The sequence below is a fragment of the Brachyistius frenatus genome, unplaced genomic scaffold, assembly GCF_029030835.1.
Source record: "Brachyistius frenatus isolate BFR_SWC_R1_liver_20210118 unplaced genomic scaffold, ASM2903083v1 Contig_16, whole genome shotgun sequence".
In the NCBI taxonomy this organism is placed as follows: domain Eukaryota; kingdom Metazoa; phylum Chordata; class Actinopteri; family Embiotocidae; genus Brachyistius; species Brachyistius frenatus.
Genome location: NW_027210615.1, coordinates 5,412,371 through 5,431,296, shown reverse-complemented (window position 1 = coordinate 5,431,296; position 18,926 = coordinate 5,412,371). Strand labels below are relative to the sequence as shown.

Below are 18,926 nucleotides of genomic sequence, written 5' to 3'. Positions count from 1 at the left end.
TTGATGGGACTCAAACAGGAAGCCACTGCAGCAGCTATATTAATTGGTCTTTATTTCCACCCGTGCTCTCCTCACCTTCTTGGGAGAGTTGCCACAGAAAGTTACTGAAGTCAAGTGTGCTGATATTAGACGGCACCACAGATCAATGAATAACTTTTCACTGGGGACTGTTTGTGTGTTAGTGTGTGTGTGCAGCCTGTTACTGCTCAGCAGGGTGTGACAACTTAATGCCTCATCACTGTGTTGGATGGCCCGTCACTTTCTACTTGTTTAAGCAATTGAATGGTGAGATTATTAGTGAGAGCACTTGGGCGTGTTTGGAAGTCACGATGTCATACTGGCCTAATCGCACCTCAGAAATAAGATATGTGTGTGTTTGCTTGTCTACACCTCATTGCCTGGCCTATTTGCTTTAGTTTGTTATTTGCTGTTTGTTGAGTCTGAATACTGAGCTTGGAGTATTTTTAGGCTCCTACAATATCACTTTTTTCATCTTTGTCCACTAATATTTTCTGATTGTGTTTGTTTGCTCGGTCACGCTGTGTGGAGCTACATTGTCCATACCAGCGCCACACGTCAATGCTGTTTTGTGTCTTTGCCAGATGCAAAAGATGAACTGCTATGTAGGTGCATCTTTTGAAGACCCCTCGGCTCAATTTTGGACCCAGCACCGTTTTCTATATCTGGCCGTAGTTGAACTGCCTGTCTGAAAGAGATCCTGTAGCGCCACTCTTCAGCTTTTGAACTTTCCCTACCAGTGGCCAGAATTATTTTCACTGTGACCAAAAGCGTGTTGCATCTGCAGCTGCATCTTTGTTGGAATTGCATTTTTGGTTCATACAGTAGTTAAACCATTCTCTGCTGAGCACCCATTTTAGTCCCCATGCTGCGTTCCACTTCAGCAATTATGCTGTGAAATATAAAAGAACATCATGTACCTTCTGCATTATTCTCCCCCCTGTGGTTCTAATATTGAGTCATATCCCTTCTTTCGCTTCGTCTCCTTTTAGCTATGGAGGAGCTGGATGGAGATGAGGTGAGAGTATCCTCCAGAGGACGTCTTGCTGAGAGAGACATTGTTCAGGTACTCCTCATAATTCTATTTAACTTATCAGGTTAGACGTGAGACCGTCTCTGTCAACAGCATCAGCATGGGGGTTCTATCCCCAGAGTTGGAGGGCTTACGTTCATAACACACACTGGAGACTCCCTTGTACGGGATACAATACTCACCCATGGTGGGACATGAAACAGACTTACAGTAATGTCGTGCTGTATAATAAATAAATAAATACATTTACTTATCCACACAGCTGTAAATTCAAATGGATTTTAACCAATTAAATCCGGATTTCTTCTCACATGTGCACCTAAAGCAGCCTCATGAGGAAATATGTATAATATAAAATTAAAAAAAATAAAAAAGACAACATCGACACAAAAAATGTTCAGTAACCAGATCCAGGTAGTAAACTAAAGTTTTGTAAAAAATGCCAACGGGAGGCACAACCGAACTTTAAACAAGAGAGATATACTTTTTACTGCTGCCAGCAGCAAGTTTACGTAGTTTTCCTGGGTCAGCTCAAAAACACAATAACACATCCAGTTATGCTCTTGGTCTATTCTATCAATTACAGAGCATTTATTTCCCTATGGGAAGCTCAGTATCTGTATGTGTGAACTGCTGTGGGTTGCACTCAATTATGATGTATTACACCCAGACGTTGTAGAAACTGAAATTCCTGATACCCCCCATCCCCCTCACATCATTGTGCCAATATTGTTGCACAAACATTTCTGGATCCCATTAATTATTTCAGATTTCCTAAAAGGTAAGAATCACACTTCTTATTTTGATTGATTTATATTGCACTTTTTTCAAAACTACCATTATAAAATGCTTCACCAACTAGGATGACAAAACACCACTGGAAAACAATCAAGTGAAAACCTGTGTCTTTGAAAAACATACTTTGTGAGTAGAGCTGTAACAATTCATCAATTATTTAGTTCCAGCTCCTCAAATGTGACTATTTCTGGGCTTCCTAAACTTCTATGTTAGTAAACTGAGTATCTTTGGGTTTGGACTGTCAGACAAAACAAGACGCAATGCACTTTGGGAATTGTTCACACTTTTCCCCTCTAAGACAGGGGTCTTCAACGTTTTTCAGGCCAAGGACCCCCAAACTGATAGAGAGATGGAGCATGGACCCCCTACTATATATATTGTATAAAATTGTGTTTTATATTAAACTGGACCTAGTGCCATGTATAAACATACCTTCTTATTGTGCATTGAATTCTAAGCTATTCATATAATGCACAGGTTCATATATTCATGTTTTTATTCTAAACATGTGCAAGGTACAGTGAGTAGGGTGGCCGTGCCACTGCCATTTATAAACATACCATTTCAAATGATACCAATGCCAATATCAACATTGTCTGTCAATTGCATGATAATCATGCGTACAAGCTATTCAAATTGAAGTTTTTATTTTAAAGCTGGGGACTTAATAGGCTCTCGGTCAATCACGGGGAACCTGACAGAGCCAGCATGTAACATGCGGCCTTGTGATTGGCACAGCAGCGATAGGGCCGGGTCCTCCTCTGTGTGCAGGAAGCTTGGAGGGACAGGTCCAGGCTAGTCTCTCGCTGTGAGTGAACCGGTGCCCAGCTTCAGAGAGCTCCTGTGTGTCACTGAATGTGTGCATTTCTGACTGAAAGATAACATCTTCTGCCTCCATTTATCCATTCACTACAATATTTCGGATTCATGGTAATGTGTATTTAAAGACATTTAAATTTGGGGGTAAAAAAATTGTGTGTGGGGGGGTATGAAAAATGATCTAATCAACCAAATATTTCACGAACCCCTGCAGTACTTCCGCGGACCCCCTGTTGATGACCTCTGCTCTAAGATTATGTTTCCCAACATGTATTTCACTTAATATTTCTGTGGATATTTGATGATTCCATTCTCAGCTCATAATAAGTTATACATAACATTGTACTTACAAACGCTTGACAGTATATTTATAGCCAAATAGAAAAGCTTTTATTAGCCACTTTAAGAAAGTGTCTAAAAAGCAAATCTTCCCTCAAAGATACTTCATCCTTCATCATTTCTAAACTCACACTGCAGCTTTCTAAAAATTGTTTAGCAGTGAGTTTTATAAAAAGAGAGAAGTAACCCCATCAGAGACTGATAAACCTGCATCTGGTGACAGACATTTTAAAAGCATTTCAGAGATATGAGAACATAAATGGGAAGCAATTTCAATTGTCCCTGATAACAATGTGCTATGGAAGTTTTGGACTGGCCAGTCCGCTGGCACAGCACAAGGGTGCGATGATAAACGAGCTCTTACAATGATAAATGTGTTGTGTCCAGACTTTGAGAGGAGGCATGTGAGTGTTTAAGAATGCAAAGGTTTATTTTATCAAAGAGGAACTGGCTGTTTATTGTAAGAAAAGCTAGTTACTAGTTACTCGTTAAAGCCAGTTCAGTATATTGCTATCCTTGTGCCAGTGAACACGGTGACATGAACAGTTCAGTGAATTGTCATTGTAAAGTTTTGCATTGATGGAAAATAAAACTGACCCCACACCAGGTTAATAGCTGGATGATTTATGCTTGTTGTGCTCAAGCTATATTGACATTGCTATCATGTTTTCACATTCACTTTGTTTCCCCACCAGTAATCACATTTGTATGCACACAGTAATCCGTTGATTGCCTTTAACCTCATTACGACAATAATTCAATCAGGATGTTTACACTAGCAGGAAAAAAAATAACAAATTGCTCTCACTTTACCTTTCATGTTTTCTTGTTATTATTGAACATTATGATGACTCTTTGATCCAACAACACTTGATTCTTTGCGTCCTGTTATAAATTAGTATTAAGTCTCCATGGCCGATCGTGCCAGTCGTATTAGATAGGAAGTGTGGATTGATTGGTAATTATGTAAACGTTATTTACATGTACACATTGAGCAGTTTGTGCTAGCAAAGATGGTGTCTGAGTATTTGAGGTGTCTTTGAAATGTATTTATTAACAATCATCTCTTATGCTAATGGAATGACAGAAATTAGTGTAATGAATCTCAAAATACTGTGAAGAAACCAATCTTTGGGCTAAATGGAAGAAAAAAAAAAAAAAAAAACTTGCAAGGCTATATTATTCATGACAGTCCTCCGTCCCTGTATCATCAACGTTGATGCACTGTGGGACTTTAAAGCACGGGGCTGAAATCATTATCTAATAAAAGCTGTAACTGATGTAAAAACGTCTGAGAGGGTTCAATGTGACCCTCATGCTCACAGTGGTCTTTAATTAAGGCTTGAGTGGTAAGGGCAGCTTTGAAATCCATCACCGACACAGCCAAACACCTTTCGTCCTTGGCATCATTATTTTCCCGCTCCTCTCCCTGTCAAGCAGGTGCCAAGTAATACACAAAGTGTTGAACAAAATGCAAGCTTTATTTCTTTAACAAGATAGAAGTGTTACATGTTGTAGATCATGAGCATAATGAGAAACAGTCAGGATGAATCGCTTGCCTGTAAAGCACGGCCGCATGAACCTCCTGCAGGAACCCTGAAAAAAATGTCTTGATGGGCCCTCTTAATGTGACAGTTTCATTAAGTCCTTAGACACCCAGAAACCAAACAGTGTGCTGGAGTTAAGGCAAAGAAAATAAATGTTTAATTAATCATTCATATGATGATTTTTCATTTTTTTTATTTTCAGAGTTTCTCAAATGGGAATTTGCAAGTGAATTCCCCAGTTTTTTAATGATGGTAAACTTAACAACTTATTCACTATTTTCTGACATGTTATACACAGACTAATCGGATGTTGACGATAGTAAAATAATTCCCAGCCTTAAATCTGTGATCTGGGAAACAAATACAAGCTCACAAAAAGGTTTCTACACTGTATTAAGTTGACAAAGAAAAATAAAAGCAGTTTAGTAAAACTTTACAACAAATCAGCTCAAAATACCAGTAGAAGGCCACAAAAGAGTTCCTTTACAAAACTGGACCCACAACGTATACAAAATTCTACTTCAGTGAATCAAATTTATTTTTAAAAATGGGATTACTTAAATGATTTAGACAGTAGTAAGAAGCCTGGGGTCTGGAGAACATGGCCAGTCGCATGCTTTGCCTCGTTGATAATCCATCTTTGCTCCAAAATGTCCCACGTCATCATCAGATGCCATTTGTATTTGCTTTTTTCTCTGCAGTCAGCATGATCAAGGATTTTTTTTTTATTAAATCATTTCACAATATGTATTTAATTATGAGAGAAACTACTGATGATGACAGATGTTTTCATATTTTGAAAAGGTCACAGAGTACATTGTTCCAAATTATTCTGCAGATTGCAGTAAATCATAATGAAGTCAAAACAAAAATGTTCATTTGTTGCATTAATAGAATATTTTTCATAAAAACTGCAAATAAAGCTGTGTATTAAAATTATATTAAAAACCCTTCTTGTATGACTTTCTATCATCCACTAAACGTGTAGGTCCATGTTCAGTTTCTGCCAGTATTTTATTGGCGGATCACAGTATTACTCGGGGGATGGGGGGTGTCGGGGGAGGGGGCGTCATTTCCGAAGACCTGTATCATGGCAGTAAATGGTCAGTCAGGCACTTCATGTACAGTATCTTTCAAAGATCATTTTGACACCTTCACGTTTCCTAAAGGGACCTACAGATCACCACTCGACTCTCTGAAGTTGTGTTCTTGTTGGGAGTATGGTGGCTGTCCACCAACCATCCTTAACTCCGTCATGTGTACCATCCAGCGCAGTGCCTTAAATTATCATTCACAGTCTGGAGCCCCCTGTAAACAATCCTTGTGAGCTTTGTTCAGAGGAGGACTGATATGGCAGCTTCCTGCACAACTGCCAGGCTCCAAGAAATCTTTCATCCAGGTGGCCTCGGGACTCCAGGGACATGACGGTTTCAAAAACATTACTTTTTATAGCTGCCTTTTAATTCTAATTTTACTGGTGGAAACTTTCCTTGAAATATTAATCTGATAAAGCCAGCAAGTCCTTAAACCCACATGATCATGTAATTTGCTCCTATCCGCAGTAGTGGGTCAGGTTGGTTAGGGTTAGGGGAGGAAAATGGTTTGAGCTAAAAAAAAAAAAAAAAGAAAATGACTGAACTATTTTTCCTTCTGCTCCCAGTTTGTTCCGTTCAGAGACTACATCGACAGATCTGGCAACCAGGTGCTCAGCATGGCGCGTCTGGCTAAAGACGTCCTCGCCGAGATCCCCGACCAGCTGCTGTCTTTCATGAAGAGCCGAGGAGTTGAACCACGACTAGCCCTCTCCTCCTCCCCTCTACCGAAGCTACACCGGCACATCTGATCCCTGACACATTCTCCGCCTCTCCACCCTGTCTGCTTCTCTCTCTGTCTTTCTCCGCTTATCTTCACCCACCTCCCATATAATTATTTGTCACTCTAAAGGAGCTGAGGGATTGACTCGCCCTTCCTCTTCTTCTCTTATCACCGGTGAGGCTAAACAAGCACATCGCATCCACACAGCAGGTGCTCATCCCTGACTCCCCCACTGCTGTAACTCATCTTCCCTCTCTTACTCACCCTGTTATTACTTTCTGATTACTGTATGAATGGACAGTGAGACTGAACTTCGACCGCTCCTCTCCTCCCCCCCGACATCTGATCATTCACACACTGACTTTTTGTATTTGTCTGCTAATTCCCCTCACCAGACACGTTCTGCACAAAAAGTTTTTACATTTGACCTCACCCCATGTTGACACTGGTAGTCCCATTTGACAGGAGTCCTTGGAAGTGCAAGAATTGAATTAAAGTTAAATGAATTCAAAGCCCTTGATCAGGTGCTGTGGGGGATATTTTAGGCCCAGTTTGGACAGCAATTTAGTGGAGTAATTAGTCACCGGGAGGACGGGTGTTTTTGATTCATATTTCACAATTTTCATTTTCATCTGGCTATGCCAAATCTTTCAAAAGATAAAATTGCAAAAAGCAATTAGTTTACTCGATCCAGATGAAATAAAAGAAGCCGAGTCTTTGGGCTTCTTCTGATGAGGGGAGCGAGAGAGTGTTGGCAGATGTAATGATCCGGTCACATGTCAGCAGTCACAGCTTTAGACACACACACACACACACACACACACACACACACACACACACACACACACACACACACACACACACACACACACACACACACACACACACACACACACACACACACACCTCTGTCTGCCATGCCACACCCGCTCTCTCTCTCTGCCCAGCGTGGGCCGAGGCTGCGTGCAGATTCCCCACCTGCTGTTAGAGAAATGCCAGTCTCTCCGGCTGTCCTGCAGAGATGAGGATGAGGGAGGAAGGAAGTGAAGAAGGAGAGAATGAAGAGACAGAAGGTGGGAGTAAAGAGAGGGGAGAGGGGAGGAAGAGGCAAAAGTGTGAGGGAGGGAGAAGAACAGTGAGGAGAAAAGAGACAGCGATACACAAGGACGCAGGAAAGAAGAAATCAACCAGGGATTCGTTTAATTTGATGGAAGATGGAAGGAAGTTGGAGATAGCATCAGAGTGGAAGGTTTTAGCTCCTTGCCGTCTTTAGTTTTGTGTCAGAAGTCTTCGTATGCATATTTCCAGTGGAAAGAAATCTCAATGAGGGATAAACGCACATTATTCTGAAAGCAATATACCTGACTCCTTGTGTAATGTTTTCCCTAAGCATGTCTCATCCTCTACCCCTGCCATGAATTAACATTTGATTCCCCGGCAGCCTGAAGCTGTGTGCAAAGTGGGCAAAGTCTGCCACCTAGTGCTCACCCTTTTGCATAGCAGGGTATCTTTATTATGCATGACTACAGTACATTCCTATCCTAACTCAAACTGTGCACACGCATGACCAGATGCAGCTGACTTTACTATCGTAATAAAGATTTGAATCATCCCAACAAACAACAGAGAACCACGTGGATCGTAAAAAACTATCTATGTGAAATGTGTCACTTTTTGAAGTTTATAATGTGACGATGGTGGTTTAGAGGGGTGTTTTATGTGCTGTGTAAGTAGACTGACATTTTCTACACTTGTAAAATCATTTGTTTAATTGACACGTTTTTTGCATGTTGAGGAATAAATGTGTCGCGGTGTTCAAGTTGGTGTCGTCATTGTCCAAAGAAATTTAAATTTAAAAAAGAGATATTTATCTCAAAGTAATATGCATATTTTCCTCTGTCACTGTATATTTTCATTTGCAGATTTCAGAACTTACTCCTATGCTGTGTGTTTTGCAGAAACATGTGAAATTATGTATTTTTGATATTTTTGCCTGGGTCATAAATGACAGAAATGTAAGGTCTCTGTAAGACACTAACCAAATCAGAAAAAAATATTATGAGGGCACTTAAAGCCCAGCTGAGACTTTTGTCCATCTCTTCTTGTCGTCTTATGGTTGTATGGACATTTATAAGAATGACGATGGTTAAGGTTTCATTGTATATAAGTACACAATGAAGTATGTTTGCCACTCATTTGCTTACAGTAGAGCTACAGACACCTTTTACATGTGTTTCTAATTACATCAATATTGTATGTCGTTTGACGTTTTTCAGAATGTCCAAACACAGCGAATGTAGAATTTTGACTTGGAAACCTTCAACTGTTTTCATTAATATCTTGTTGTGTTTTGATATGAGCTTTGACTATGTTTGTGATCACTCATATCTCCTCAAGTTAATGAACTGCAGTACAATATTACCATACATAAAGCGATGCTATCTGATTATTGGATGTTGTAGTGATTCATTCTACAGCAGAACTAAATGGTTGATTCAGTTAACAGATTAAAGAGCTTTAATACATGATGCTGACACATTTGCCTCATAATTGATTTACAGCACATGTGGATTCATCACTATCCCCTGTATCTGTTTTTGTCTTGTGTCAAATACAAATACATTACCCGAGTTGTGATACAAACAGAAATGTTAACATCAAGTCTGGAGTTTTGTGGCTGAAAAACGTCCATATACCCTGTTTTAAAAAAAAAAAAGTGGTGACTTTATTGGTCTCTGCCAGAAAAAACAACTACATCTCATGATAATAAGACTTTTTTTTTATTATTATTATTATTTGAAGAAAGAAAATATATATATTTGATCCATACTCAAGACAGCCCAATTGTCAACCTATCCATATACAAGTACACAGTCGGGAAACATTTATGTTTCTCAGTGGCCAGAGTATTTCCTGCAGAATTCTCTAATTTCCAAACATCCACAGATTTAATCAGTAACAGCTCCACAACTTTAAGATCACAGATGCTTGGAAGAATATTCTCCACATCACCCCATGCCAGAGTGAAATTTGAATCTCCTTCAAAAATGTACATATTTACATTGTCCTCACCAGAACGGTAAATTAGAGGGTAAATAACAGCAATATAACAATACGTCTGTGACACTGATGTTATTGAAGCTGTTCTAATTATTCTCAACTGCAACTCTAACAAATGTGATGCAAGAGAAATGAAGCTCATCAAATGTGACATCCATTTTAATCATTCAGTCAGTCTCAACTGAATGTGAATCTCTCTGCAACTTAAAAAAAAACACACAAAAAAACAGATGCAGCCTGGTCCCATGACAGGGGCCTGATCAAAATCAGCATATGCTATGAATACTGTATATTTGAATGGCGTCTGGCTCTGGTACTCAGACTGTGAGACGATTACTGTGTTACTGTCACTGAAGACCTGTAAGAGACTGGTTCTAGGCCACCTGAAGGACATCACAGCCCCCTTGCTGGATCCTGTCGGGCAAACAGGTCTGTGGAGGATGGAGTCAACACACTGACTGCATCACATCCTGCATCATCAATTCTCCCCAGGGAACCACACAGGGATACCGTTTGTTGACTCCAGCTCCGAGTTCGATTTGTTTCCTCGGATCACCTTACATCAGTTCAGTAAAGCATATCTCAGTTGTATTATTATCTTCAAAATCTGCGGTGTTGAAATGGTTGTTTTATTGCTAAAATATTACAATAAAACATATTCATTTTGAATGATTTACTCTATAAGCAACAAGCCTTTACTAAATGTAGTCCAATGAGCAGCCAAAGATGCTCACTGACCTATTCTCATTTGTTTTGACTAACAGCTGACTCAATTATAGACTTATTATGGGATGTATTAATTTCATTATGCATTTAACTTGCTTTTTTTTAGTTTTCAGCAACCTATTCCTCTCCTCTTCTTGCTCACAGCTTCAGTCTTCGCTGTAATTACAAGCTGGAAACCCTGTTTGGATAAAGGTTTGCTCTCCCGCTCTGAAGGTCGCACCAAAGAGTGAACAGTTGGGGGTGGCTCTGTGTGAGGACATCGAAGTCAAGGTTGTTTTACTCAATGTAGTTGTAACAATAATGGTGGTGAGAGAAATAGATGAAGTGATAAAAACAGTTGTAGCAACACACTTTGAAGCCAGAGCAAGATAAATGTCTTAAATCTAAAAAAGAGCCTAAATATTAATTTCCAGACATGGCATACGTTGCTCACAGAGGGTCTCTGTTATTTACGGTTTAATAAGTTTTAGTGTGCAAAATAGGTTCAAAATTAACCCGAGGTCTACACCCAGTAGGATGCAACGACTGGAAACAATCCTCAGTGGAGCGAGGCAATACCCACATATTCATGCAGTGAATTTGAGCCGATCACACCAGGCAAACACATGGCTGAAACAGAAAAAAGATTTAGTAGACACTGTAATGGACCTCAGTCCAATCTGTTTTTCCTGTGCAATTGTATTATTTATAAATGAGTTTCCAAAAGCAGCAACACTGACAACCCACTATTTATTCCCCATTTCTGAGCACATTAGGCTTTTGTACAAAACAAGTATTGGTATTGGCAATGAAAGGAAAGCAAATCATTGGTATCACACATCAGTAATGGACAAGCAGTAAGTGATGAAGGAGAGAACCACATTCTGTGTCAGAACATACAGCAGGAAACTCAGATTGGACCTCACTGGAAACATGTTTTCTTTACAGAACTAAGGTAAATTAGTCTCCAACAACTGCAGTGTTCATACAAAACAAATTAATACCTCAGAAATGTTAGGATTAAAATAGAAATATCTGTATTGGACCCTGTTATCATTCTTAACACGCTGGTCATATTACAGGAATCATGTTGAGTCTGACTTATTAAACTTCTCCGATGCTGCTCAAGTTTTATTTCACTGGAAAAACAAAATATGCTTCACAAGGTATTACTACGTGGGAAATATTTTCAGTGCAAACTGTTGAAACTGGTTGCTTGAGGTGACTTTTAGTAACACTTTGATAAGTTGTGAGCTTCAGTAAATTGAGAAGTTGATGATGATGGACCTGCAGCTAATATATTGTGTCTGTTTCTGAGATACAGACTGACAACTTAATATTTCAAAATTCCAGATAATATAATGTTTTAATACCACATCCATGTTGGGGCCCCGGTTTGTTCCCCTCTTCCCCTCGTGACGCCCCTGGACACCGCGATTGCACAACACTCGGTACTGGACACGCTGTGACGGCCCATTAAACATAATGACTTAAAGAGGCAGAGAAGTAGCTCTGCCTGGATGTAAACATGTTACTAAAATAGGGTGTTTTCAACCAGGCAGGAGTCAAGGAGAGACAGGAGGGGGGTTCATTCAGGGAAACCGAAGGCAGCTCAGGAAGTGAACTTTAAACAAAGTGCAACGCGACGGCAAAAAAACTGATAGCCTTCATGTCGGTTCACTCACCCAAAGATGATTTCATTTTCAAAAAGCTCATAGCAACAAACTCTGCAGCAGCTCTGGACAACAACAAGTAGATCCTGATGTCATGAGAACGTTTTTTTTTTTTCTTTTTACCTTTCTAAACATAATTTTTTATGAGTGGAAAGAAACAAGGAACAACATCTGGCAAAAATGTGTGTTTTTAAAGGGACTTGAACAAACCCGGTTTTGTGGGACTTTGGGTAATAGGTCAGAGAGGCTTAGCTCAGGGAAACTTTGGGTAAATATAAATGAAGCCTTCAAGCTTGAAAAAAGGAGCAAGAAAGAGGAGGCACACTTGGAAGTTTTCAACAAGCTACTTTAGGGTTTCTAGAGTTGGATAGACTACTGTAAAACTGTGCGTAACACTTTTCAAGAAAATTGCTTTAAATACTGGTTTCAGACAAAGACAGTGAGGTTCTTTTGAGCGCGATCCGGAGTGGTTTCCTGAAACGTTAACTGGAACCAAGCTGAAGTGCGTCTCAGCCGGCTATACGATCAGTTACGAGAGCATACGATGACTGTGATTAATTCAAAGTGGTGGGTTCCGCTGTACATGCGTACTCATGAATGCTGAGTAAATAATCAAGGATACGTAATCATGTCAAATTTGAAAAGACTCAATAAAAGTAGCAGTAGCATTACCAATAACAACAATGTAGCCTTTCTGTTTTTCCACTTACCTCATCACTGTGCTGCTTTATAAAACAGCTTTTTGTTTTTGTTATGCTGTCACAGCTGAGAGGTGCCGCAGACGGAGGCATAAACCAAAGAGAAACACAGCCAAATTCGGCACAATCCCGTGCTGTGTAAACTAGTGTAATGTCTCTCTTGAGAGAATAATTCAAATACCTTTAAAGAAATACTTTGAGAATTAATCTGATACACTTACAAGGTTCTTTTGAACAGAATTCAATGAGACGTTGATTGGTTAAATTGGTTTAAATTGGTAATTGGTTGGTTAAATATGAGGCTGCAGCTGGCAGCTATTTAGCGTAGCTTAGCATAAAGACTTGAGGAAGGTCGAAACAGCTAGCTTGGCACCTACTTTTTACAAACTGATATTACAACAAATCATGTTATAGACCCACCCATCCACTAGAAGACACCATGTTCGAGTCACATTTTGCCTCGCCCACCACACGTGACAAGTGCCTTTGAGGCACCACAAACCATGTTGTTCGGTTTCAGAAAAGGTTACGGTTTGGGTTGAATAAGTAATTTGAGTATTATTACATCCATCACTTAAGTTACTTAACATACCTTATGTAAGTTAAATACATAACATGAAGTATATAACTCACGTTTATTAAAATAAATCCACACTGAATTTCACTTTCTCACAGACAGGATATCTGCGCAGAAGCCTTGTGATTGTTCCATCCAATGACCCCCAAACCTCCTTGTACTTTTTATTCTTTAAACGTCATCACATGACGTCCTTTTTCAACCCTGGTCATACTTGCATGAACCTTTCACGCCTGGGCGAGGCTAAGCCTGGCACGGTATCGTCTGGTGGACTGACGGGTGTATGACACACTTTGGGTTTACTGTCTGTGATTGTTTAATCTAATAAAAAAAACTAGGATATGACAGTGGGAAGTCAATCCATCTGATCACGGCAGCCTATAACCCTCTGCCAAACTTCAACATTTTGTGTATGCTTTAAACCAATGAGATATGATGGAATTTTGATAACAGCTGTATCGACTCCTTAACTTTGAAGGGTATGCTTTCAGCTCAAACTGGACCTGGATGCTACAAGTGCATTTACATACTGTAATTTAATCTGGTATGTTGAATAAAATCATCCACCAATAGCCTGGTTTGTTCTGCCACTACAATTTTGTTAACAGCATAGTTGGATGACATTGCACACTACGTATTGTATTTTCCCTTATTTCCTTTAAATCCAATCAAAATTATCTCAATGTCAGCAAGAGGTCCAGTCCAAAAGTGTTTGACAATACTTCTCTTCCTCATCATTTAACATCTCAGTCTTTTCCCATCACTGGAATTTGTGAATAGGCAGAGACATCATTTTAAACCATTAAACCATGACTTGGCAACTACCTACTGAAGCAAACCATTTTTAGATCAGGACAGACAGAGGAGGAAGGAGATACATAATACCCCTGTTTTTGAGTTTGAATAAAGGCAACGCTTTGTTCTCTGTGTCTGTAAACGGTTTGGATTAGGACTACAGATGCAGGACTTGGAGGCATAATATTCTCTGTGGAGCATGGCAATAGCCATGACAGCAGCGTTAAACACTGCAGCCTCTGTCCTGGAAAAACAGCAGTATCTGGGAACAGGGGAGTTTTGGGAAACAATGGTGGAGATGATTTAATGTATTATGACCTTTTACATCATAGTAGATCACAGCAGCAAAAGGTCATGCTTTTAAAGGTATAATCCTTTGGAGTTTCATTATATCCAGCCTTATTTTTTACACTAATTAAGGTCAGCATTAGTCTTTCAGTGTGTGCAGTTCAAGCACAAGATTGAAAAGAGGGCTAAAGAGTTATAAACATGAATATATTTGATATAGTACAGATAAAGCACACTGGGGAAAGAGATAAGTATGACGTGTTCAGCATTTGGAATACGCTATTGCATTTACATTTTACAGATGTGGTCAGAGCTTTTTTGATTGATTCTTTGAATTAAAACAATCAGCTATAATGAATCCTCAGCTCTCGTATGTTTTATTGGACTGGAAACAAATGCTCTTCTGTTCTTTTGTTTTACTTTTGTCTGAGTAGCTGCTTGACTTGTTTTCTGTGTCCAGTGGTCAAGACCAGGTGGCAACACATTGTGACGTCCCTGCATCTTGTGGGTATAACCCACGTTTCCTACCAGGTGGATATGGCTGGAAAGCCTATACAAGGTGCTCAATTGGTATCCTCATCAGATGCCTGGACCACCTGAAATGGCTCCATTTGACACGAAGGAGCAGCGACTCCACTCCCTGCGGATCGCTACGGATGAACCCTTTGGGAGAAACTCACACTGCTAACTCATTCTTTCGGTCTTTATGCTAAGGTCATGACCATAGGTGAGTGCCGGAACCATAGACTGTATATAAAAGTGCAAGTATATTCCGGCTCTGAAAAATGAGGCTGATGCGGCAGAGCCTTAAACTGTAATACCACTGTGTCGCTAGAGGTCGGCTCCAAAAAGCCTCCGGCTTCATAGACTACCATTCAACTTCTCATCAAATTCTCAGTCAATAAAATTTCTCCATGAGTTATCTCAGTTTCACGAGCTAAAGCAGCTCCTTCTTATTAATGTTCTGGCTGTCAATCTGAAAATAATCCCGTCGTTTATTATAAAATAAGCTTCAAAAAGCTGTGTTTTGGGTGGGCGTGTCTGTTTGATTGACAGGCCTGGGGTACAGTCAGGTTACAGCTATTGGTGGGCGGGACGTAGTATCGCCAGTTTTCCAATCAGATTGAGTCAGATCCCCCACTCGCTCCCCCTAAACTCGTCCAAATATGGTCACTACCTTCATAACGGCCGTTCACAAACCAATGGGTGATGTCACCATTGGTCCAGCTTTGCCTTCCGGTTCAGCTCCCTCTTCGCCGAAACAGTCTGCTTCACTGTTGATGCTGCACTGATCTGCCTGCCAGCCTCCTGCTACATCCTACCCACGCTTGTTAAAAACCTGAGGGAGCAATCCACTGTTTCCCAACAGAGAACCGGCCTCCATGTCTATGGCAATGTTTCAAGTGAATGGGCCCAAAAACCGTCAGGGTGGGGTGCAGTGGAAGGTGAACGGCAGGCTGATCCCTCATGGCAAAGACTAGTTCTAGGGACCACTCTCATATTTGTCTATTGAATATGAAGCAACAACTGGTAACCAGTTAGCTTAGCTTCCATCTTTCTAAAGGTAAAAAAAATATGCCTCCCCGCAACTCAAAAGCTCATTAATTAAGACATGATCTCTTTTCTAAGAGATACTTAGATACTCTGGAGAGTATTGCATTCACTCTGTTGCCTTGCATCTTTTTGCCACACAGAAATGTCTTCTGTCTACATCTAGACAGGCTCCATTCATTTGGCATTATGTGCACAAATTTTGATGATTGTTTTTGATTGGTTCTATTGTTTGAATTTGCGCCACCTCTCATCTGCTAATCAAATAAATGTGCACTGCTTGAATCACCCACACAAAAGCAACTTGCCATGTTGTTGGGCAAGAACGCCTTTCACTGCTGGAAATTCAAAGATACTTTCTTTCTGAAATCAGAAAAAAATTCTAACATTGCAGTGTAAAGCTGGTTTGCCAGCAGTTAAGATGTTATGAACATTAAAATGGTTGATGTCAAACCCGAAGAAAACATCTGCACAGTAATCGTATTTAATGTAATTATAGTCACATACAATAAAGAACCTCCCGCCGCACCATGTTATTTATGTGTGTAATTTAGCTCTATATATGGTGCCTGTCCAGGACACATTTTTATGTAACATAAATATATATTGTGCAGGTTTACAATGTTTTGTTTAAATTCATTTTTTTTAGCTCTTCAGCTTTATGGGCTAGTTTAAGACATTTGTTAGAAAAGTAATCAAATTGTGATCAAAGGTAATACATTGATTAAGCAATTGAAATATTTGCCTTACTTTTTACATTTTTAAAAGGTAATCTGTTGTAATCTATAATGTATTACTCTTCCTTATTAACTTTCCCAACACTGCAGACAGCCATGAGAGTACGGATTTATCTCTGCAAGAAAGCAAAAAAACATATTTTCCAAATCGACAAATGGTTCATTTACTGGTGCAATACACATTTGTAGAGATTAAAGCAGCTTTAAATGAAAACCTTGATACTTGTAAACCTGATCTGAGAAAATGCAACTGAAAGTGAAATATTTTATGCACCTGATCTCCTTGGCCACCAGCCGATTTAAAGCACCAATAGAGACAACGAAGCAGGGACACAGCAGGCATTTTGCATATTAAAGTGCCATCCATGGTGTTTGGGTCTGACTAAACTGCCTTTCTTCCACATTAGCAGCAGGTATTTATCAAACACCCACTCACTGAGAGAGATGACACTCCTCCATTAGTTCCTTCAAATGGAATATCTGATTCCAGATATCAGCTTGAATAATGACTCACCTGTTTGCACAGGATCCTACTGGCAACACATGGCCACTAAAATAAGCCACAATGAGAGAGTTCTGGAAGATTTGATGATGATTGAAGAGGTATGAAAACTGACAATGTGAGAAATGTATTACACAACTGCTCCCTGCAAACAAGTGTGTGTAGGCATGGGCCGGCGGGTTAAAGATTGACTGCTGACGACACAATTGGTTGACGAACTTGAAAGGCAGGTGAAGCACTCAAGTCTGGTCGTGTTTTTATAGGTTAAACAAATGAAAAGGGAAGAAAAGCAAACAGCTGCAGGATGTATGTTTTCCAGGTAATTAAGGTCAGTCTGTCTTACCTTTCCCTGTCTGTCTTTCTCTTTTAGTAAGAGTTACAATGCACACATATTTTCCACCTTCAGTGTACTACATTATACATTGATGGTACTTAAACTAGGAGTGATGGAACTGACATTGTCCAGTACCATGAAAAGAAATCCTGATACAAATAGATTTCAAGTGTAAACCACAAGAAATCTGAAATAGTTTTTTTTGTTGTTGCAGGATTCTTGTGGTTTTACTCTGATTTAGTACAAACAAATGTTAGGCTTACATTTGCCTCTCTTTCTTACATTGTACATGTTCGCAGCAACTGATCAAAGCTTTTCCCCAAACGTAACATTTGCCAATCTTCTCACTTTTACCTGAAGCACTTTCCTCTTCTAAAGGTGAAGCATGCTTTTTGAAAATACAAGCACTAAAGCATAACCTCTGTAGTGTTGGTTGTTCAAGCATGTTTTAAATTATATACTGTATATTATATTATTGTTTTAGCACGCAATCATGGTAATGTTAGCATGAAATAGCAATGTGTTTTTACTTGTACATAAACCTAAAGAGTTACCCAATACAAGAAAAACACTGTTCCTTTATTCCATGTCATATTTATGAAACAAATAAGACAAAGGTGATGACTTTTTACCAGCAACATGTAGCTTCAGCTTGGAGTTGTTTTATGAAGTATATTGGAGTCTGAACTCCATTTTAACCTGCAGGAAGTCACTGTCCAGAAATAAGAAGTCTGTTTCTGTCTAGTTCTATCTCAAATCACAAAGCCTTTCAAAAATTCCTGAAGAATTTTGAAAAGGAAAATCGGTTTTATGGAACAAAACGATTAACAGGGCTAGTTCAGGTGGTTTGGGCATCTAATCCATGTGACTCTTGGGCACCTCCATAAGGAGAACCGGATGCTAGATTAAAAGGTGCATGAGATAAAAAATAAAAAATAAAAGATTTTAAAGCTTCTGTGTATGCACATGCGCATTAGTGTCAATAAATAAAAAATATTTCTAGTCACTGGGGAGTTTTTACATGAACATGACATATCCATAGACTAATAATGTATAAGAGTACAAGTAAAATCCAACTTCATCTTCCTGTCAACACAATCCTGTCAACAGTGTAGTAGGGAATATATTTGTTGTTGCACTACCCGGAGTGACCACTGGGATAAATTGGCAGCAAGGCTGAGTGTCAGCAATATATCCAGCTTTTTCAATATATCCATGCTGTTGTCACTCATATTAGTTCTGGCTAAGACATTGTAGTGAGATTTAATATCCCATCTGGCCTGCAAACACTAAGAATCCCCCAGGAAGCGGGAGGATGTGGCTGTGGTGCAGGATTTCTTGGGCTTCCTTGCTTCGCCCTTCAGCCAATGCAACCCAGAACTGTACAGGAAACATAACATAAATGGATGGTTTTCTTTTTGATTTCTGACCTCGATTTTGTTTTACTCCTGTCACTCAACGTATACTTTAAATCATTGTCGATATGTCTGTAATTGGCCAAAATCGTCCTAATTATATAGGCCCACGTTTAAAGCATATGCTAATTATTAACTAAATGTAAACACATAAATAAACATTAACACGTAAATACAAAATTTTGCATGCCAAATTACCAAAGTGGTATGGTTCCGTATGGT

General features: G+C 39.5%; 1 protein-coding gene across 1 annotated transcript in view; it reads left to right on the top strand.

The window, feature by feature from the left end:
• cpne9 (copine family member IX) overlaps positions 1-7,205 on the top strand; it is an 87,469-nt gene extending 80,264 nt beyond the window's left edge. Inside the window, exons 20-21 of the mRNA XM_069694104.1 lie at positions 1,011-1,084; positions 6,215-7,205. Coding sequence (XP_069550205.1) covers positions 1,011-1,084; positions 6,215-6,397 — 257 coding nt within the window. The 3' untranslated portion in view covers positions 6,398-7,205. The remainder of the gene's footprint in view (positions 1-1,010; positions 1,085-6,214) is intronic.
• Positions 7,206-18,926: the final 11,721 nt, after the last annotated feature.